General features: G+C 47.7%; 10 protein-coding genes across 10 annotated transcripts; 3 read left to right on the top strand and 7 right to left on the bottom strand.

The window, feature by feature from the left end:
• Positions 1-884: 884 nt before the first annotated feature.
• Positions 885-2,379, bottom strand: N7487_011339 (alkene reductase). Its single transcript, XM_056879069.1, has 3 exons — positions 2,110-2,379; positions 1,324-1,959; positions 885-1,267 (listed from the first exon to the last, which is right to left on the bottom strand). Exons 1-3 carry the CDS (start codon positions 2,365-2,367, stop codon positions 935-937), a joined length of 1,227 nt encoding a protein of 408 aa, XP_056724388.1. The 5' UTR covers positions 2,368-2,379; the 3' UTR covers positions 885-934.
• A 658-nt stretch (positions 2,380-3,037) lies between these two features.
• Positions 3,038-4,310, top strand: N7487_011340 (uncharacterized protein; the record flags this gene model as incomplete). The annotated part of the gene is made up of 5 exons (XM_056879070.1): positions 3,038-3,179; positions 3,236-3,255; positions 3,312-3,348; positions 3,400-3,937; positions 3,995-4,310. 5 exons carry the CDS (start codon positions 3,038-3,040, stop codon positions 4,308-4,310), a joined length of 1,053 nt encoding a protein of 350 aa, XP_056724389.1.
• A 354-nt stretch (positions 4,311-4,664) lies between these two features.
• N7487_011341 (uncharacterized protein) lies at positions 4,665-5,087 on the top strand (the record flags this gene model as incomplete). Its single annotated transcript, XM_056879071.1, has 1 exon — positions 4,665-5,087. One exon carries the CDS (start codon positions 4,665-4,667, stop codon positions 5,085-5,087), a length of 423 nt encoding a protein of 140 aa, XP_056724390.1.
• A 130-nt stretch (positions 5,088-5,217) lies between these two features.
• On the top strand, positions 5,218-5,495 carry N7487_011342 (uncharacterized protein; the record flags this gene model as incomplete). The annotated part of the gene is made up of 2 exons (XM_056879072.1): positions 5,218-5,390; positions 5,435-5,495. 2 exons carry the CDS (start codon positions 5,218-5,220, stop codon positions 5,493-5,495), a joined length of 234 nt encoding a protein of 77 aa, XP_056724391.1.
• Positions 5,496-5,744: 249 nt separating this feature from the next.
• Positions 5,745-7,912, bottom strand: N7487_011343 (transcription factor domain-containing protein; the record flags this gene model as incomplete). Its single annotated transcript, XM_056879073.1, has 5 exons — positions 5,745-6,161; positions 6,215-6,560; positions 6,617-7,193; positions 7,245-7,828; positions 7,881-7,912. 5 exons carry the CDS (start codon positions 7,910-7,912, stop codon positions 5,745-5,747), a joined length of 1,956 nt encoding a protein of 651 aa, XP_056724392.1.
• A 370-nt stretch (positions 7,913-8,282) lies between these two features.
• Positions 8,283-9,368, bottom strand: N7487_011344 (threonine aldolase family protein; the record flags this gene model as incomplete). Its single annotated transcript, XM_056879074.1, has 1 exon — positions 8,283-9,368. The coding sequence occupies one exon, from the start codon at positions 9,366-9,368 to the stop codon at positions 8,283-8,285; it is 1,086 nt and encodes a 361-aa protein (XP_056724393.1).
• Positions 9,369-10,813: 1,445 nt separating this feature from the next.
• On the bottom strand, positions 10,814-12,824 carry N7487_011345 (uncharacterized protein; the record flags this gene model as incomplete). Its single annotated transcript, XM_056879075.1, has 3 exons — positions 10,814-12,442; positions 12,507-12,671; positions 12,735-12,824. The coding sequence occupies 3 exons, from the start codon at positions 12,822-12,824 to the stop codon at positions 10,814-10,816; spliced, it is 1,884 nt and encodes a 627-aa protein (XP_056724394.1).
• An 836-nt stretch (positions 12,825-13,660) lies between these two features.
• N7487_011346 (uncharacterized protein) lies at positions 13,661-16,504 on the bottom strand (the record flags this gene model as incomplete). The annotated part of the gene is made up of 4 exons (XM_056879076.1): positions 16,172-16,504; positions 14,652-16,112; positions 14,296-14,589; positions 13,661-14,240 (listed from the first exon to the last, which is right to left on the bottom strand). The coding sequence occupies exons 1-4, from the start codon at positions 16,411-16,413 to the stop codon at positions 13,661-13,663; spliced, it is 2,577 nt and encodes an 858-aa protein (XP_056724395.1). The 5' UTR covers positions 16,414-16,504.
• Positions 16,505-17,318: 814 nt separating this feature from the next.
• Positions 17,319-19,340, bottom strand: N7487_011347 (ATP-binding protein; the record flags this gene model as incomplete). Its single annotated transcript, XM_056879077.1, has 3 exons — positions 17,319-17,633; positions 17,726-19,251; positions 19,313-19,340. 3 exons carry the CDS (start codon positions 19,338-19,340, stop codon positions 17,319-17,321), a joined length of 1,869 nt encoding a protein of 622 aa, XP_056724396.1.
• Positions 19,341-20,188: 848 nt separating this feature from the next.
• N7487_011348 (carbonic anhydrase) lies at positions 20,189-20,971 on the bottom strand (the record flags this gene model as incomplete). Its single annotated transcript, XM_056879078.1, has 2 exons — positions 20,189-20,814; positions 20,890-20,971. The coding sequence occupies 2 exons, from the start codon at positions 20,969-20,971 to the stop codon at positions 20,189-20,191; spliced, it is 708 nt and encodes a 235-aa protein (XP_056724397.1).
• Between the last annotated feature and the right edge of the window lie 452 nt (positions 20,972-21,423).

Here is a 21,423-nt window from a genome sequence, read left to right on the forward strand (position 1 = left end):
ACCTTAACATCAAAGAAGGCAACTCATGCCCTTACCCTTTCCGCTAACCCCGTTTCGGTCTAGTACACATTCAGCCCAATCCACCTCGCCCGTGTCAACAGCGCGCTTATTCCTTCAGCCTTTTCACATGCGTCCGGCCCACGAGTTCGTTTATCGGTAACAAATCCTAGACACATGATCGACAAATTCAAATTGTGTCATACCATAGCCCCTTGGCGTCAGCTAACCGCAAGAGGGAGGTAAATGGAAGGAGAGCTGTTCGATTAGACCTCGAGATATGTAACAACTTTGTTTCCCACTTTTGTAGTTTCTTTGCCGTTCCTTTCCGTGCCGTGCCGTTGGTGAAAGTAACCTACTCCCGTAGTTCTCCGTGAAGCCACACGGGTGTGGTCCCCGCCCGAGGCATCAAGCCAAATTCAGTGGGCCTGGGCCTTATTAATATTTCCTAATGTTGAGTTGAGTCATATGACAGCGACGGATATTCTACCAACACCAATTTAGAGACATATTTGCTACTCCGTACTTTGAACTATTTTCTACTTTTCTACTCATCGGATTTTCGCAACTGCCGCGGTGGAGTCGAGTGGGGACTTCCGACGATCCCAATCACGGGTGTTGTTTCCAGTCTCTTAGTAGAACTTTGCACCGAGGTACGGAGTATTTCCGAACGTTGAACTCCGTTCCGAGTATAGAGCTGTCATGGATATGTATATTCTATGGTTCCAAGGTTGTTTTCGGAAATTCCCGATGCCGGTGAACTTATTCGAACCATGGTTCACTTGAAGTCGACTTTGGTCTGGACTCTAACCTTTCCAGTGATGGGATTCGAGATTTCCAAGGTTAATTTTTATGCTTAAACAGGTGTGACATGCATAGAATATCCATGGATATATGAGGTCTAATATCTAATGCTATACACTCTATATAGAATCACCTAATTTTGATCCACAGTAGGGTAATCAGTATAATGGAAGGTGTTGTCCTCAAACGGTCCATAAAACCGAGTTCGGTCATAAGGAGCCATGGGGATCTTTTCCTTCAGTCTGTGCACTAAATCTGGGTTGCTGGTAAAGTATCGGCCGTACAACAGAGCATCGTACTTGCCCGATTCCACTACTCCCCAAGAGTTTTGATCGTCCCATCCACCCGCGGAGAAGAACGGGGTGGAGCCGAAGATCTGACGGAAACGATCAAGAGTCACATCCAACAAGCCCCAGCTTTCGAGGAACTTATCCTTCTCTTCAGCGCCAAAGATTTGTTCATAACGCTAGAACAGGTTAGCAGTGTACCATTAGATAGATGCAAAACAAAACAAAAACATACCGGCTCAATAAAGCTGACATACGACAGCGATGGGAGAGTCTTCTTCAGACCCTCACACAAGTGAGTCCAAGTCTCAATGCGCTGTTCTCCGCGCGCTTGATTGAACATACCAAACGGCGACAATCTAATAGCCAGATTCTGCTCACCAATTGTCTTGGCCACCTGCTCCATCAACTCAAACACAAACTGGCAGCGCTTCTCTGGAGTACCGCCGTAAGCATCGTCACGCTTGTTGATGTTTGAGCTCAAAAATTGCTCCGGCAGGTAACCATTTCCGCTATGGATCTCCACGCCATCAAATCCAATATCCATGGCAGTCTTAGCCGCGGTGCAATAATCGTCGATAGTTTGCTTGATGTGTTCCACTGTCATTTCGATGGGCGGGTGATTGGCGTAGGGCACGGGCTGAGTGGAGCCGACGGGCGGATGCGAATAACATTCCGTCGGCGAATCCCACACAGAGGCCGAGGGGCAAACTGCCGGCGATCCGGTCATCTGAGGGATCGTAGCACGCCCGGCGTGCCACAATTGGCAAAAGATAATCCCTCCCTTTGCATGAACGGCGTCCACGACTCGTTTCCAACCCGCAGCTTGTTCGGGGATGAAAAGACCGGGTACTCCGGGCATACCATTGCTCTGTTAAAACGATGTTAAAAAAAATTTGAATAATTAAAGTTTGAATAATTGTCATTACCCGTGCAATTCCAAGGGAATTGCTCGGTTCTCCGTACAATATCCGTTCTCATAAAGGGGACCGTGTGCCACCAAATTGGGTTTGATGCTTACCTCAAGTGATGGTGGAATCCCTTCAGAGATTATCAAGCCACCTTTGGTCGCACGCTGGGAATAATACTCCACAACCGCATCTCCAGGTATCCAGATGCGATTGGGATGATCCGGGGTGCTGGAAGGATTCAATGGTTCTCCCCGGTTGCGGGTCAAAGGCGCATGGACAACACGATGCTCGAGGGTAATGTTGCCATTTGAAATAGTCAGGGGTTTGAAGAGACCGGAGTCTTTTCCGTTCAAGTAGTGGACGGTCATGTTTTTTGGTCTTTTTTTTTCTTTTTGTCTTTGGTTCTATGCCGTTTTACTATGTAATGAATTATCGAGAAGGGAATTATCGAGGGAAAAGAGGAAAAGAGGGAAAAAAGAGAACAAAACCTCACACAACTCCTTTTTTCGCACTATGTCGATCACTAATTAAAGGCATTGTTGCTGTCAAAGCTGTCATAGTGCCTCGGCTAGTCATTATAGGGTTCAACTAAGGCCCATTTATTTATCCATTTGGTAAAACAACGGTCTTAGTGGCAAACCGGTGCAAAATTTTGGATCGGACTAATACGAGGCACTAGAATCGATACTATTTGCCCGGCTGGTTGGCACCTACGACGCTCGTGCATACGGGTGGAGTATAAACTGAGTCTAGTGTCGTCTAGTGTTATTCATGGATCATGGAAGTCTCCCATAACCATTCAGAAATGAAAAAAGGCCCGGTGGTGGGGTCTATCGCACCCCCTTGAGCAATCATCACCGTCATGGATCCCGCGCGCCACTGTTACATAGTCGACAGAGTAGTGGTTCGATAGCTTTCAAGTCCCCGCTAAAGATCGTCTTTTCTGTCCATCCTCATTTTCAAGATATGGAGTCCTTTATCTTCTCGAGCCCCTGCTACTTTGGATTGTAGGGGGAGAACTTCACCTTCAAGTCCATCATGACTGTCGAGAACCCAACAGATGTCTTGCATACTATCAATATTGTCACACAAGCTCTGTGTATTCCAATCGTGACTATTTTCGTAGCATTGCGATTTTATACCCGGTTTCGATTCAAGCAATCCTTGGGGGTTGAAGATCGTGAGCTGTCCCTTGCAGATATACATTTTTCGGGGATTTTGTTAACCATTCTCTAGTTGCCTGTACAATTGCTTGGGTACGTTGAGCAAAATAATTCAGTGCTTTCTTAGCCAAGACTGACTTTTTATGCAGTTTCTGTTTATGGGATATTGTGCAATCTCCCTCGTCAGTAGGTGCTAATACTTCCTACATGATAACAACCACATACTTACTCTACTAGTCGGTAACCATGGTGGAGGATATCCAATTACCGAACTCGACACTACGGAGCAAATCGCATTCAAAAAGTTCTGTTACATTGCGACCATTCTCTACTGTCCGATGGCACTCTTCGTCAAAATCGCCCTCCTAGCCATTCTCACCCGCATCTTCGCTCCCTTCCGTGGCAAAGTCTGGTTCATATATATCTTCCTCGGCTGCTTATGCTGCTACTACACCGTCGCCCTGATCGTCAAGATTCGCATCTGCGGGCCCATCCCCAGGTACTGGCTTGGTGACCAGGTGCCGGGAACCTGCCTGGACCAAACCGCCGCCCTCATTGCCGACTCCGTGATTAGTGTCGTCAGTGACCTTATCATCCTTGTTCTCCCGTTGCCATTGACATGGTCTTTGCAAATGTCGCGCAATCGAAAGCTTCGCGTGATAGGTCTGCTCGGAGCTGGTGGACTGGCCACCGGATTCAGTCTTTACCGATTGGTCCTGGTGTTGAAAGGTTCAAGTGATGAGGGCCTTATGTTCGTTCGTGTCATTCTGTCCGGGTATGTCATGAAACCCTTCCCTTTCTTGGTTCTTTTTCTTTTTCTAACGACTAGTAGAAATGCCGAGGGAGGCGTCGGATTGATCTGCGCTTGTCTACCCGTCCTCAACGTCATGTTGGCCCATTACAAGAAGAACTATTCGTCGCAGAAATACTACCAGAACGGCGGCTCGTCCCATCCGTTGAGTGATAGGAAATCGGCCCCGGCTTCCAATGCTGCTACTGACTGGGACAAGGTGACGAACTTTGGTGACCAAAGCCATCTGATTTCATTTGCCGGTCCTCCAGAGGGCGTCGGCTCTTCCGACTCTATCCACAACCAGGACGGCATCAGGAAGACGGTGGCTGTATCACAGACTGTGGAAACACATTAACGGGGGATGCTGCTGTCAAATGTCTCATTATTATATACCCACTCATTAATACCCTAATGAATTTTCTTTATGTCCTCTTTCTTTCCCTCCTTCTACCTGTATATTCTGATTTAGGTGTACGTGCATTATGACTTATAAAGGTGGTGTATGTCTCAAGTAGTCTGGTTGTCTTTGTCGCCATGGATGTATACCCTTTGTATTCCCAGACGATCAAAAACAAACCAATGCCCTCCCTTCTCTTCTTTGTTCGAGGGATATCTTCACCCATCAACCATGCTAATATAAATACCTCAATTCCCCCCAATCTACTCAAATTCATCAGCCAGTTAAGCCAAGTCGGTCCTCACCAGAAGCATGTCTCCAGTACTCGGATCCTGGCAAGACTACCTCCTACACGAATGCCGCATCTTTAAAAACAACTTAGATACTCAAGCCAATATCCTGCGGTGCGATCCAGATGGTCGAGGTAAGGAGCGCATCCAGGATGTCATTCGCGCGGTGTGGGAAATAACTATTCGAGCGGATCTGATCATTAGCATTGCACTCGGTATGATCACCGAGGCTTCCGATAGCGAGATCATTCGTCGGAATACTGCTTTTTGGCGCCGTGGACGTGATGGTCATTACAAGTTCGAGAATGTGTTTCTTCGCGTGAAGCTCGACATAAGCTCTGTACTATGGACCCTTAATAAGGACCCATGTCAGCGCAGATGTGATTGCTTTGCTGGGGGTCTTGAGAGAATCGCAAGGCAGGTTTCATATCACCTAAATGTTTAGATGGTTATCTATGAAATCATTTGTTGCAAGGTGCTTTTTGTCCTACCCCCCGTGGAGTCATCCTCAACCTCAGATATTGTTTTTCTCCGCCACCACGTTATTCTCGACCACTTCCTTGGCTGTAAATTTGATGGATAAAAATAGCAGTACAAAAAAAAAAGGTACAAAAAAGAAATCTCTCCCTCGGGGAATCGAACCCCGGTCTCCCGCGCTTATCGGTGTTAATGACAAGCGGAAATCATCACCACTAGACCAAGGAAGATGTGATGGTCGAGTTACTGCTCGGCCACTTGGCTGGTTGATGTAAGTGGCTGGCAGTATTGACTTTATGAGTGATCTCTATTTAGGTATACATCCACGCACAATCCGCCTATGTACAACATTCAACCCTTCAACAACTTTATATAACTATCATATCTATATTTGAAAATCAATTCAAATATATTCAAACGTTTATTGAATAGGATATAGTTACATCACTATTTCCCCGGAAATTTTTTAAAGTGCAAAAAAACCAACAAAATCGTGGCGATATATATCTACAGTAAGGATAAATCATACGTGACAATATTATATCGAAACAATGATAATTTTTGGGAGCCCGCAAAAAAATGCCCTGACTGCATACCCATCCCATTATAAAAAAAAAGAGTATCATCATCTAAGAGTCGGATTTGGATCAAACAAGCCCGAGTTAGACCACAAGCCATCCAACCCCGTATCAAACCCAAGGGACCACGACCCATCAATAAACGGCCATTGAAACATATCAGTTTCAAAATCATGATGACCGCCAGGCGCAGAATTCTCTCTAGCAAGAAAGCTGTTCTCACCACCAAGACCGGGCGACGACGAAGTCCCTCCACGGACATGAGAGCTGTGTGTATCACGAGATTCAGAGGTTCGTGCCCTAGTCGCATACGCGTCTCTGCTCGGACGAGATCGGATATCACCGTATTCATCCAGGGTACCCGCGAGGGCGAATCTCCTGGGACTGTGCATCCCGGCCTCGGAGTGGGCTTGGTTACTCTTGACCATTTCGTAGAATCGATTTGCTTCCTGGACCGTTCGCCACTGATTATTGTTAGCTGCCAATGCGTGGTTAGAGATGTTTTGGAAATACTCACCCAGCTGCGACCGACGGGCCAGAGTTTACTAAGTCGCTCGAGATAGTCAAGGTTTCGGCTCTTTTCTTCTTCCGCCCGTTTGAGGCCACCTGGATATCGCTGTGGCGCGATTGTTCCGTACATGTTGATATGAGCAGCGACAAAGACACTGAAGCCGGAGTACGGTGACATGACGGGTGCACCAGAGGCATCCAGTGCATTGAGGATACCTCCGATCTGCTGAGCGACTTCAAATAGCTGTTTGATTGTGTCGGGTTCCCCTTGGGCGTCATCGTTTGTGTCGTGGAAAACGTCGGAATGGGGCTTGAGGTTGGATAAGAAGCGGTCCCGATGGAGGAAAAGGATGCTGAAGGAAATGGAGTTAGTATCGTTGGTTGGAATGCGTTAAATAAAAATCAATACCTCATGCAATGAACCAGATTGATGTATGCAAACAGCTCCCCGTATCCGAGTGCCACGTGCGACTGAACGCTGGTAGCTGGGAACTGAACTGTTACATCCTGAAGAGACCTCCATTCATCCAATTCCTCCCTGAGGACTTGCCAAGTCAAGAGGAGCGGGGAGGCGGAGTCGCTCGAAGACAAAGAAGCGAGTGCTCGTCGATGTTCGTTCGCAAATCTTAGGATTCGTACGAATATGTCGAATCCTCGAGTGACAATTGTGAGACCATGCTCAATCGTAAGATCTCTCGCTAGCAAACAGTCTTTATTCATATCAGCAGGCATCAACCTGCTAGCTGGCGTATGATTAAACGTGAAGTCCCGATCACTGATAGGGAGAGGAACGGAGATCTGGGAGAATGAGAGCGCAAAGTGTTGACGGGCTCCAGAGCTCAGCTCGCAGTCTTGCGCAAAGCAGCACCAGTACGTTCGGACCAGCTGTTCGTACTGTGTTTGTGATGCATGGAACTCTTGAGGATTGTGTTCCATGCTATCATCTGCCATCTTCAGAAGGGATTGAATCATGTATGTCGCCATGCCTGATATTTGTCAGACAGTGCTCTACGACCAATTGGGGATTTGATACATACCGCTATACATCCAAGCTTGATATGGTCGCCCGGCGCCCCACTCATAAAACGAGAGCATCACAAGGGACTGGGCAAGGTAAAGCGAAGGGGCCTCAAGCACGCGCTGCGCAAGGTTTTTGCGTGCATAGTCGGCATATGTTTCTTCTTCTTCGAGTTCATTGCTTTTCATAAACCGCGCGCACAAGGAAAGGACCGAGGCCACAAAGATGGAGTCTACCGAGTGGACGTTGGATGATATGTCGGAGATTAAAGAGGGGTAATGAAGAAAATTAGTGATTGGGAACTTCTTTCTGTATGTTTCCACTGCGCTGATGACGGTTGCCGGTGATAGCGCTGCTATGGGATCCTTGGATAGATCTTGAGCCACGGGGGCATTCTCAGGGGGGTTTCTTTCCGCATCTCCAACCACTGGCGATAAGGCGGACGATGCCTTGCGCTTTCTTGGGGTCCTGGACGAGATAGTATTCCTCGGTGTCCTCTGTCTTGAGGCGCGGGGATCTGTCAAATTACATCCTTGGTTCTTGGTCTTCAAGCAACGTTGACAAGGCGGTTGCCCTTCATGAACACATTTGACTTTTGCTTGTCTGCATAAAAAATCAGATAAGATTACGACTAAGAGCGCCGATAGAAACTTACCGACAAGCGTCACACGATATTGACAGCCTCATCGGGTGTACATACGGCGAAGAGTGGAGTGGGCCGTGGTAAGAATAAGAAGTGGCTGTCAAGGATCGTGGTGCATACTAAGACAAGTTCACTCCATCGGATCAATGTAGGAGCGCAATTACACCAATGCAACCATTTATGTTGATTAATTGAACAATTTGCACACACGTTTGAAGGAGCAAGAGTTATGCGGATATCTTAGTATCCGAACATGGTTAGCGCGATCAGCTGACTTGGATCTATGAAGAATTTCGATGTAAATTTTTGAATAACTTCAAATTCTAGTTATAATTATATTAATATTGGGTGTCTCTATAGTGCTAATGAACCGCATAAAAAAATCACCGAGGGAAACAGTTAATGGATGACACTTCAAATGTTGGTAGCCACAGTCCACTGTTGCACCCACGCATTGAACTTGTCAATTTCCCGCTCATCGGTGGCCCAGGACGTCACAAGTCGAATCACGGAGTTTCCATCATCAAGCTGTTCCCAAACATAGAATCGGAATCTTTCATGCAGTGTGCGAACCAATTGCTGGGGAATGGTGACAAACACCTGGTTTGTCTCCGTCTCCGCAGCCAACTTATAACCCAACTTCTCGAAGCTGGTTGAGATCTTCTGAGCCATCTCATTGGCATGTGTGGCCAGTGTGAAGAACAAGTCTGATCGGAAGAGCTCCATAAACTGAACTCCCAGAATACGGCCCTTGGCCAGCAAAGCGCCATGTTGTTTGAGGTGGAAATCGAAACCATCGGCTAGCTCCTTCTTGAGAACGATTGCTTCTCCCATCAGAGCACCGGCTTTGGTACCGCCGATCCAGAAGATATCGGTCATATCGAAGATCTCCCGTAGAGTGAGATCGTTTTTCTTTGAGCAAATTGCCGCGCCCATTCGCGCTCCGTCTATGAAAAGCAGGAGGTTTGATTGCTTGCAAATGGCGGAGAGGCTGCTCAGCTCACGTTTTGTGTAAACAGTGCCAGTCTCCGTGGCATTAGAGATATAAAGTAGTCGGGGTTTGGCGTAATGAGGGTAGAACTGGTTTTGCTGGAGCGCCTTTTGGAGATTGGTGGGCGTCATCTTGCCGTCGACTGCAGGCACGAGGATAAGCTTGTGGCCGGTTGCCTCGATCGCACCTGCCTCTTTGCAGGCAATATGACCCGAATCCAATGTAATAATAGCCTCATAAGGCCTTAGACAGCTGGCGATTCCTATGAGATTTGCGGAGGTTCCGCTGGGGACAAAGAAGACACCCGCTTCGTCCTCGGTGCAGCCGATCTTGTTTCGGATCAATTGCCGGGCACTGATGCTGTATTCATCATTTCCATAGGAGACTTGCTGTATGGAGTTTGTTCGCAAAAGAGCTTCAAGGATTTGTGGGTGAGCTCCCTCGCTGTAATCATCCATAAGGCTGTATGGAGGGCATGCCTCATCTTGGCATAAGCTTGTTGAGGGCATAGTGGGTATCAATTGTTTGTGGATTTGGTTGAACACAACAAACAAATGAGTTCCAAGGTTGAACAAGGTTGAACTTTACAGAAACAAGTGAGGAAAAAAAAGAAAAGAATTATTTGAACCAGGACTACATTATAGACAAGGGAAAAGAATCCTCGGGAATAATTTTCTCGGGAATGTTGCCACTTTATTCCCGAGATTCGTCAGTACCGGGAATCCCATGCGGGCATTTCCACCAGCGCAGTTATTCTCAGGTAAATTTGTGGGCCGGGAACATGGGGTAGCACCACTTTACTGCGGCTTCTCCAATTGGTATAAACAGGTCTCAATTAAGATATTTCAAAGATATGTTGTGAGACATTCTTCCAGTTGAGGTAATATATGATCAAAATTAGTGTCTCTGATCGACACCGGCTTCCGAGCTCCGGACACTCTGGAATCGACGATCGAAGAGTCTAAAAAGACACAATGGTCACTTTGGGGTGCCCCTCATGCTATACCCCTCATGAGGGGTATTCCGTGAGGGGCATTCACTTAGACTCTTGGGATTTGTATCACATTGAGACTAGTTTCGGTGACCGATATGAGAGTTGCTTGCAGTGATAAAAGTATTGCATCAAGCCTGAGAACACCACTATCGCGGTTATATGTAGTCCTCCCCAAGGCTCAACCCGTGCAGGTCCACATGGTCGCATTGCCGATGCTTTCAAGGCCCAGGTCTCATCGTAAACAGTGGGATCCACTTACCGGTCTTCTAGAATGTTCAAGAATATCACATTTTATTTGCTGGTATTAGTGGATAGCTCGGGAGGAGATTCCGTAACATGCTTATAGAGGTCACTGACAGCCATGCCAAAGTAAAAGGAATAATGAGAAAGGTGTGAAAAAAAATTACATGCAACAAGATGGCAGGACTAAATTAATAGAGAACAAGGTTTGAATAAAAGACGACACTATGTTTTAGTGTGTGATAGTCCGTATAAAGACTTGGCGAATCAGAACAGCACTCTTGCCCGGAGGCCGCCGGCGGTTGGGTATGATTGAGGTATTACTTTGTGTGATGGCCGCCATTATTAAGAAGCCGACCATATGATGATCTTATAAGCTCATAAGCCCATAAGCTCACTATAAAACACCAATTATAAATGGAGCGCACGTGCCTACCAAACGAGCTGCAGCTTGTCATACACCTTGCGGTTCCTTTGACTCATTTGCCACCGATCGTACCCAAAAAAAGCCTTTCCACATCAAAATAGAATCACAGTTGAAGTCTAGTCTGAACAAATCGCGATATATCACGAAAGCCAACCGGGTATGTAGTCGATGAAACTGGGAACCAGTATATACACATTGGACCATAGTCCACCAAAGACCCGAAAAAATAATGTACAAGAACTCCCCAAAATAATGCAATAGCGTTTAATGCTTTTGACCAAAGTCAAAGTAACTTAATCCTCATGCGGCGACGCAAGATGCGCCCGCTCACCTGGTAGCCCGTCTTCTGTAGCAAGACGCTGGTAGACTCGGACACGCCAGCCACGGATGATCATGTAGCATGCCATAACGAAAACGAACACACAAAGAAGCAAAACAAAAGAGAAGATACCACTAATACTGCGGATAGCATCGTATGTATGCTTGAGAATTTGGGTGGTCTTCTGTGTTTGGGTATCGACTGCATCCGATGAGGTGCGGTTAGACTCGTTGACCGCATTGTCTTCTGCTGCGATATCGCTTGCTTGGTACATGATCGACGGGTCAACCGGAATGGGTGTGGTTGACTTCCCTCTATATCCGACAGACTTCCAGTCGGGGTATTTGCTTCGGTGAATTTCGGACCTGCCTAGGACAGTGCCATTGACATCCACTGCCTCGGCAGATACCCAGTCCAGATATCCACGGGCGATGTACATGGTCTCGAAATCGGATCGGGTGGTATTGCCGATAAAGACAGGGTCGTGGAACTCAGAGGCTTGTGCGTAGAAACGCCACTCTGCGACATCTGTCGCGCCGTTCCAGCTGACCCAGAACGTGGTCACCATGTTGGTTTCGTCGGTGCCGTAGACGGACGCTACCATGTCTGGTGGAGCCGTGGGGCGACCGGTGAATTCGAATTTGTACCCGCGGTAGGAGGAATAGCGTGGGGAGGTGAAGTTAGCAGTCATCAGTAGTTCTCCATCGGCGCCATGTTCGGAAATATAGCCTTCTTTGCTCCAGCAGGTGAAAACATTGTCATTCGGGAGCAGCTGGGTATTTCCGCGAAGTCTCGAGAGCTGGTGATCGGGGCGGTTGTAGCGCCGGATGGCTTTGGCGGTCATGGGTTTCACGCTGGTATCCAACTCGACGAACAGGGATGATGACATATTTTCCTCATTGAATTCCTCGTCCGAGGCATTGTTCAAAAACGAGATAATATGGTGCGTCCCATTCGACTCGATAAATTTCGCGTCGTGCTGCTTCGAAAAGGTGAAATCTTGCTCGAAATCACTATAATGTCCACCCAATCGCCACATGATGTTTCCATCTATGCAGGAGATGAGGTAGATAGTGTTCGTAAACCGCGATGAGATCAAGAAGTCCCCGATTTCATTCTTGTCAACTGAGTTGATATGCACATAATCCCAGCCAGGGTGTCCCTCTACTGGAGAATATGGGGTGTAGTGGACAGTCTCGGGTAAAGGAATGTGATTATAAGAGTCCCACCACTGGATAACCTCGGCGGTGTTCAGATCAATCTCGGCATACCCGCCGGACTCGAGCCAGGTAGTCTCTTTCGGGCGACCGAATTGCTCTAGGGTAATCTCATGAGAAAGGTAGACCGTGACCAGCGCAGTCTTACCGTCGTCCTGGATGTTGAATTCGTGGATGTCAAAGATGCCGAGATCCCTCCGCAAAGGAAGCTTTCGTTGGACTTGATAATCATTGGTCAAGATCAGCCCATATCCGGTGTCTATTTTCGAATCCCACGAGTTTTGCAAGATCATCGAAAGGTGTGGGTCAGGGCCTAGACTGTTGACGACTTTGAAATCGAATACGTTCCTGTTGTCGAACTGTTGCGAGCCGGTCCAGATGAGGCGCTATTATACCGAAACAAGGTCAGCTGTCGGGGTCTGTATCGTGGGGGCATTGGTGTAAACGCACTCCTTCACTATCGTAGATATGGGGGCCGATCTGATACTGCTCGTACAAGGTGGACGGTGGATCGGGGCCAATGTGTAGATAAGGAGCGACGAACCAGTAGCCGGGGCTAACGCGATCGCGGTTCTCGTACTGGACGTTGAATTTCACTGCCCGAATATCGGGGAGCTGGAGAACACGGTGTTAGCGGGATTAAACAATAATTTGTAGGATATGGTATGGGACACGGACCGTAACGAATGACATGAGATCATCGCTGGAATATTGCGCCAGTGCAGCCTGGCACAGCCATAACAGCAATGAAACGCTCAAAAACAGCATTCTTCAAAAGAGCGTGGTATAAGGAAGTCATTGAAGAAGAGAAAAAGAAAGGGGACCATCGCCGGGGGTCTAGACAAGGTAAGATACGTGCGGATCGAGGGAGACGCCAAGTCCGGTGGGCGAATGGTAGGGACGGAAGGGCCAAGCAAAGATGGATCTAATTGGACCCTCTGAGGTAGCGAAGGGGGTGAAACGTAGAAAATGTGGTGCTTTCTTCCCGTCAGGCTCAATGAAGATCTTCAAGTGGACCGCAAAACCCATGAGGCCTCGTCAGCACTTCTCGGCTGTCGGTAATATTACCGTCTATACGGCAACAACATTGGAAATGAAGTATGAAGCTGTTAGCTTTACCCCGTAGACCCCTATTGTTTAGCGCTCTCCAATTTTATCCAAATAAGCATAATTCCCTGAATCTTTAGTATGAATGTCTCCATACTTGGCATTGACATAATGGGAAGATCTTCATTTTCCAGAACTTACCGCCTTGGATACTGCCAGGCTGATTTCTATAGATGCTACACGCTAGTTAACTATGTAGTATATTAATTGATGAAACAGTACAACGACTATTCTGATTTGTTGACTATTCCATGCTCATAGCTCCCCTGGAAAATCAGTATGAGTAGAAAAACGGCACAAGCCATATCTTTTTTATATACAGCAGGTCTACCTCACCCGAATATTATACAGAGCCAGAAGGTAACTGAACTAACCCTGGGTAGCCAACGCCCAGAAAAACAGAAAAACATATCCCCCAGAATGCATGCTATGCAAATCGCTCCAAGGACCAAAAAGAGAAAACAAAACACGAGCTATGCACTTTCGTAAATAGCCCTTCACTCATCAGGATCACTATAATTCCAAAGTTTCTTCCTCTCCGCAACCCACCAAAGACCAACCTTCTCAGCCTTCTGAGCCCAATCGAAAGCCTCAGGCCCATGCTTGGAATGGACCTCCGCAGCAAGCGAGCTCATAGTCCAGCCGGTGACAGGGGCAAGCTCGTACGGGTCATTACTCAAGTCCGTGAACCGGTACTCGAAGTCATTGTTCAAGGGCAGGTTGAGACGCCAGGGCACAGCCGCGGAGCCAACACTCAGCATCGAGCCACCGGCATTAATAACGCCCATGTTCCAGGCTTCGCGGCCGTTGTGCGAGGTGCGGTATGGCCGGATGAGGGACTGGCCCTCGTATTCGTTCATTAGATCCAGGGCAATTTCCGTGTCGTCTGCATTGAGGGAGTTGGTGTTCACGAGGAGATCGAGGATTGTCGGGAGGATGGATACGGCACTGCCGTTGACATTAAGGTGCATGCGGGGTAATAAGGGGTGGTGGAATACAAGGGGTACGCGGAAGTTGCTGATGTGTGGGTTGTGATAGGTTCCTGTGACGGGGCAGTCTTCTGCAAATGCTTGGCCGCTGTGTTATTGGTTAGATGTCAGGTTTGTAAGTTATTTGTGGTAAATGTACGTACTGGTCTCCCACGAAGACTGTCAAGGTCTCGTTCGCGATGCCGGCTTCCCCGAGCATACTCATTAGGTCTCCGAGCCATGTGTCGACGAAGCGATTTGCGTTGAGGAAATCGTCCATGCGTTCGTGTTGTGATTTGTGGAGATCACCGAAATATTTATCTCGGCTCCAGCCTTCGGGTGTGCCCCAAGGGTGGTGAGTGGTGCTGGTGAAATGTGAAAGGAAGAGTCTTTTGTTCTGACGAAGCGTTTCGTCGATCAAGTCTTTGATGTAGGGGCGGGCCTCAGTTTCAGCATAACTGTGCCAAGTTAGTATTTACAAACGAGGATTAGCCTCAGGGCATTCTGCGGAACAACATACCCAAAATAGTTGATCTTTTCCATTTCCTCATGGAAGTATTTCGCGTCCTCCACGTCAATATCTTCCGAGTACAATGTCTGCTTGAAACCGAGCAGATCCATAAGCCGAGTCTGTGCCTGGAACTCCCCAGTGACAGACTGCGCATAGATGGTTTGCCACTCCCGTTCCAGGTGACTGTTGGTGGAATTGCCAGAAGCGGTGGAATTCTTGCGCTGGTTGAATAGATCCATGATGTGCATCAAACACGGCTGGTATGGAATGATATCATTTTCATGCATAAAGTCCACCGGAAGCGGTCCAAGACCACAGTAGTTGACAAGACGCGATTTCGCAGAGAGAGTGCTCCCCGATAATATCCCGTCGAAGCTGAGACCACCTAGTCCGGTATTCGTTGAGTTAACTGAGGAACCGAAGCCGGATTCTTCCCCTGTAAGCATTTCTGCCACGGGGGTTATCTGAGACAGTTTGTCGCGTAGATCGGCTTCGTCCTCCTCATCATATAATTCATACGATTCACGGATTTGGTTGTACAAGCGAGAATCGTTTTTGAGGGGAAAGAGGTCCTTTCTACCGCTTTCCAGGAACACAAAGACGATGTGGTTGATCGGGATGGCATGGTCCTTCAGAGCTTCCTGCAGAGGACCAAGTGGTTCCAGGTCAAGGTTGCTTATCCTCATAGGATCTTGAACGGGATTATAGAAATAATGTCGCGGTTCGGCTGTCTTATTCTGGTTTTTAGAATCGAATTCGTCATCGCCTCTCTTGGACACACTTTGAACGGTCGAGTTAGGCGCCTCCAAGCTAATTTCCAAGCTAATTCCGTCCGTGTTTGAAGTTGAATCGGGATTCACAATCCATCTCTCAAACGCAGCAGGAAGAGGGCCTCGCGCCCAGGCTGGCTTATTATTTCCATAGGCAGTGTTACCCGAGTCATCCAACGTCGGTGCCCACCCCTTATAGTGCCCGTTCGCAGGTTCCCGATATTCCTCTGCCAGCAATTCAGGCAGCGGGAAAGTTTCGATGGTCATCCGACGAGCCCGAGAGTGTTCGCCGAGCATGGTGAAGGGAAGAGCCCCCGTCATATGATTGTATGGGACGGATGGCCGGATTATCCAGAGTCCGATCGTTATTCCGGTTCCCACAAGGGTCCAAAGCCGAGGTTTATGTGACACTAAATTTCTCAGATCTGAGGGCCCCGGTAACACGGCGGAAGTCTTGGCGTCTCTGAGATTGGCGAGGGCACATAGCCAGCGGGTCATGAGATTCCAGATCCCTTGAGCCATAAGCCAGGAAGCCACTGCGATCACTGTTGTAGCGGCAGCCATCGGCACCAGACCGCTCAATATCAAGTTCATTCCCTGCCGACTGGCGCCCACGGACCTGGCTGCATCCCATCGAATTTCGCTGCCGGTTTGAGAATAGAAACTAATTTGCGACGACGTTGCTAATAAATCAATGCATCTGAGGGTGAAAAGTCAATATCGTTGGTCGGCGCATCCAAGGGAAAAAGGTGAACCAACGCGACAATCGCTGAGCCGATAACGGCAGCTACTGACCACCGACCGGTAGTTGTATGTAAGAGAATCCATACTGTAATGAATAGAAGAACCTCCTGAATAAAAAATGTTGGGAAATAAAGGGCCAAAAGGTATAGAGGAAGAGATCGATGTTGGTATATGTGAAGCAACTTGGAGCAGATACCTGAAAGTACCAAAATAGACAAAATCAAGCGCTGCGGATGATGAAAACGAGTGACAATCATAATGGCCTAACGCGAAAAGCGGCCAACATGAGGAAATCTTTCGACACGGACTGTTTTCCAATCCGCATATACTGCACAATATAAGGGGGAGGGAAAAAAGAAGGAAATTACGAGAAGAATAAGGAGAAGAAATTACTGCTCGCGTGCTCCACAACAGCATACTATCGGAGTTGTGCCATGGGGGGCACCCGGGGGCGCCACCTCGATTGGATTATAATTGTGAAATTGTCGGATCATGCGGGTGCACTAGCCAACACACGGTGGACCTGAGCCAAGAGGTCTTTGCTCAGCCCTGGAGATGATGGGTGTTTTGATGTTTCGTGTACATTTCTTTTTTTTTTTTTTGGATGATCGGCGTTCCGGGGAATATCATTTGTTCAGCCTTAAGAGGCCATAACATCTTCAAATTGCAGGTTCAACATAATCCATGTCGTATGGAACGGGGTGGACCGGGATTCTGCGTATCCGAGAACGAAAACGAAGAGCCCCCTAGCCCTATAGACAGTTGTGGTTCAGGGGGGAACGGGCCCCGGGGCCTGTCGGAAGCATTGGATGGAACACTGGAGGCATTGTCAGTAGTGTGGGAGCCAAGGATATATCAACCAACATGACTTGATGGAAGAAGTGAAAGTCTTGGCTGATGTGTTTTTTTTTTTTTTTGGTTGCCTGCTCAGCCCTGTCGTACTCGGACCCCGTTGACGGCGGCGCCAAGTGCAGCGCCATACGCATAAAACACACCTCGGCACTTTATCAACATACTGGAAGGAAAGGAAATTACAAGCATAAATAGAGACATAAAGTTGGATTTTTGTTTTGGAGTTCGGATATCGAGTCTGTGGGGGTGTTGCTAGCTAATTTTAATTTTCAATACGAATACGCAGTAAGCCCCATGCTCTCACCAGTCATCACTTTTGCAAATCTCTCAGAGCAAGCACCGCCTTCAGATATTCGTATCGAAGCTCACTCCCCTTAGACCAAGCCAGAAGGCCGGCTGTCTTGATCACATTCTTAATCTGGCGACCGTTCAATTGGGACTTGGCCACCTGGTCAAGTTGCTCATCCGTGAAGGCTTCAATGTTCAATGAGCGGCTTAGGAACTGTGTCCAAACCTGGCGCCTGGATTCCGCATCGAGCTCCTTGTAAGCGAGGGAGAGGTGGATCCGAGACTCAAAGGCAGGATCGATATTCTGTGTACGGTTGGTGGTCAAGAAGAGAATACCCTGAAGAAAAACATAGAAGATCAGTAACATGTCATTTTACGTATTTTCCCCCGCATCCTTTGGCTTTGATGATTCCAGGCATCGGATCTTACCTCGTAGTATTCAAGTATTCTCAAGAAGATTGAGACAAGTTCATTGCGATCGAGATTGGTTGAATCGCGGGCTTCCATGAAGACATCAGCCTCGTCAAGCAACAGAACAGCACCCCACTTGGGAATCAGCTTCAAGATGTCTTTCAATTTTGCTTCGAAGACTCTGGCGTCAACTCCAAGATCACCCGCACTCATGGCATAAAGAGGAACCCTCATGACCTCAGCAACGCTTTCTGCAGTCAAGGTCTTTCCGACCCCCGGAGGACCGCTAAGCTGCATAATGAATCCTTGGCCTTTTCCCCGAACGACATCGTCAAATCCATCGACTTTCTTGGATTGAGCTTTTGCAACGGCCAAGACCACTTCCTTGAGGCCCTGCTGCTCCCGCGGTAGGACCAGTGACTCAAAGGCCTGCTCGTCCCACTCAATGTCTTTCAGTTGATCCACGAGGAACGTACTCCATTCTTTCTCACTCAAAGAATATCCATAGAGCGTTGGGGTTGCAATGAGGCGCTGCGAATCATCTAGTTCTCCATCAATTTCCCTGTCAACGGTGACTAAGGCCATGCGCGCAAAAGTCTTGTATGCGTCGATGTCGATGATGACGCGACTCTTGACATGATGTTTAGTGTCCCTCGAATTGTCATCCCGACTTTTGGAGTTCGTGCCGGTTGAAGCCTCTTCATAGGCTTTGAAGTGGTACCCCTTGTATCCTTCCCACTTCTTGCCCCGTGAAATCAACAAGTCTTGAATAGCATCCTTTTCTGGGTGGTACCTAAGTGGAAAGAATGTCAATGAGGTAATTGGCATCGTGCCCACAAAGCTGGGTATCCGGAAAGCTGTGTATTTGTATCCGAATTTGCTTCCGTCGAATCCAACGAATTCCATTTTGAGATAATCATTTTCCGATTTTCCATCTTCCGGTGATGATTGGGTGAGCAAATATGCACACAGAGTTCCATCAATTGAGGAAAGAACCACATCTTGAGGTTCCAGGATCGTCCAAACCAAGTCGTGGGTGATTACCCCTTTGGCAACCAGGTCGTTCTTGCGGTCAATCACATTCCTGAGCTCCTCGTCCATGATGCGGTAGAACATATCCACATGGGCCTTGGTTGTTGGATCCTTCTCTCCGTCTCGTAGTTTGGTAATTGCTTCCCATCGATGAACAAAAGGCCGGAAAGGCGATGCGATCTCGAGGCGCTGCAAGGTCGTCGTTACACCAGGATAGTTGTCCAGTGCCTCTTTCAAGAACCTCTTGAGACGCTCGCTTTGCACTATGATGGAGTGGATAGACAAGCTTCTGCGTCCATCATAGCACTTCTTTTTTCTTACGAGAAGTGCGTATTGCGCTGACTCGGCATCCTCGACGTGATCAGGCAAGTCGATGGGCACCTTTTTGCTCCATGACTTCTTACCATATGCATCGGGATTTGTCCGGTAGAGGGTGCGGAAATCACAGAGGGTGCCTACAGGCTCATACTGGATATCCTTGGCCTCGGGCTTGGTGGTACCATCATCGATGGCTTTGATCATTAGCGTGGTTAGATGAATGGTAGTCAAACGCCAGAAAGGTCATATACTTACCAACTCCATCTGAGATTTCGATCGCCATGATGAATGCCACTAGAGGATAGGAAAAAAGAAGATTTGAATATGAAGAAGGGAGAGGTAGAGGGAAGGTTAAGTAGGAACTCAGGGAAGGAACCAAGATTGGAGGGATTACCCTTATATGTTTGCTTTACACGTAGCCATCCATAAATTCATAGATATCTTACGCTACTATTACACCTTCTAGCAGTAGTTGTCAACTGTTATTTAGGTAAGTCATAAGTATTATTCCAAGGTTACTGATATTATTTAGTTCATGGATGATGGTTAGGTGTTAAGGGCTCAGGTGAACAATAATCAACCATGGATAGACTTACCAATCCATACCATCTCTTCAATCACTGCATGTCTGGAAAGAGAACTAGAAAGATCTATAAAAGTGTTGGACAAGTAAGCCGAGGTAGATGTGAACGTATAATAATGTCGTATGTTGTGTTTATGTGGCTTTTATAAGGAGCTGTTATACAAAAGATACCTAATCCTTGCAGGGAAGGTCCATGGATGTGTTGGCAGGATTATAGAAAGATGATCAAACCACAAACGTCGTATATGCTCCGTATAGAGGCCTACGATATAAAGACATCGGGATGTTTCACACTTGGACACTCTAATTGGTCTTACACCATCCCCGACCATTGCGGATCCCTCCATAACATCGTACCATATATTTATGAGGGGTATCCCCAGCATTTCTCCCCGGAAAAAAAAGAAAAAAAGAAAAACGAGAATTTTCTGTGTAATGTTTGTGTTCATCAATTCATCAAATATCCGTCGCTATCCAGAAATATTCTATGTATCATTTGTATTACATTCGCAATGGGCTGGCCAACTCCGAAAAAACCCCCTGCTAACTCATTCCGTGTGGAAAGCCGTTAGACGAGCCCTAATAACCTCCTCCGAATCCTGCGTGTCCAGCTCACTGAGCACACCTGATCCAACATCATAAATCAAGCCATGAAGCTGAAGTCCCCGCTCGCGAATGGCATTCAACACAACACTTTTCTGCTTGACAATATTCAAGCCCTCGCGAACGTTCAACTCTGCCAGCTTTGACACTGCCTCATTACTGGGCAATGACTGCAGAAGTTTGAGATTGCGCTCACGCAACTGGCGAAGGGGAAACAGCCACGGGTCCAAAATACCCAGGTTCTTGTTTCCCATGGCGGCCGCGACACCACCGCAGGATGTGTGCCCGCATACCACGACGTGATGGACACGCAGGTATTGCACGGCGTATTCGATAACCCCGGAGGAGCTGAGGTCGCCCGGGTGGAGGACGTTGGCAATGTTGCGGTGTACGAAGACGTCACCGGGCTCGAGACCCAAGAAGGTGGTTTCTGGGCAGCGAGAGTCGGAGCACCCGATCCATAGAATCTGCGGTGTTTGGCCCGTGGCGAGGGTAGGGAAGAGGTTGGGGTATTTGCGGGCTGTCTGTGCGGCCCATTCTTTGTTCAGGCGCAGACCTGCAGCATATCGATCTGCGGGAACCATATCAGTTTCAGTCTAGGTTTGGGGCTTAGGATGTGTGTTCATGCTTGAGGGTGATCCTGCACTGGTGTTTTGGTGACAAGCATAGGAGAACGGTGTAGAGCTTGATAAGGGCTTGGTAGGAGGCGCTGCCGAGGGAGTGGTCATTGTGCGTTTCACTCGAGACTGTATCGTGAGCAGGGAGTCAGGTGAGTACCTGGAATCCCCTACCTAACAAGCAGTACGTCTCATAGAGTTTCGACATGTCTTGACCGGGTGGAATGAGAGATAAGAAAGAAAGTAGTAAAATTTATGGGGAAGTTGAATTTCCAAGAACGCGCATAAACACCGCTCACACACTTACCTTCAGACATAATGTAATACTAATTATTGCGGAGGGAAATATGGAATAGAGCAAGAAAGAAGGTCTTTTTTAAGCTATATAAACTTCCCAGTGAAAGTAAATAAAGAGTGGGGAGGGAAAACGGCGAGTCCCGAGTACTGTAGAACGGGCATATTGACAAATCGGGCTCTTTCGATAACGCCGAACGATTCCGAACTATCAAGGTCGTATACACCACAAGCCACGTTTTTAATGGCTCAATTTAATACATGTTTTG

This window comes from Penicillium crustosum (assembly GCF_028827405.1).
Source record: "Penicillium crustosum strain IBT 35664 chromosome Unknown utg000005l_segment0_segment0, whole genome shotgun sequence".
NCBI classification, from domain to species: domain Eukaryota; kingdom Fungi; phylum Ascomycota; class Eurotiomycetes; order Eurotiales; family Aspergillaceae; genus Penicillium; species Penicillium crustosum.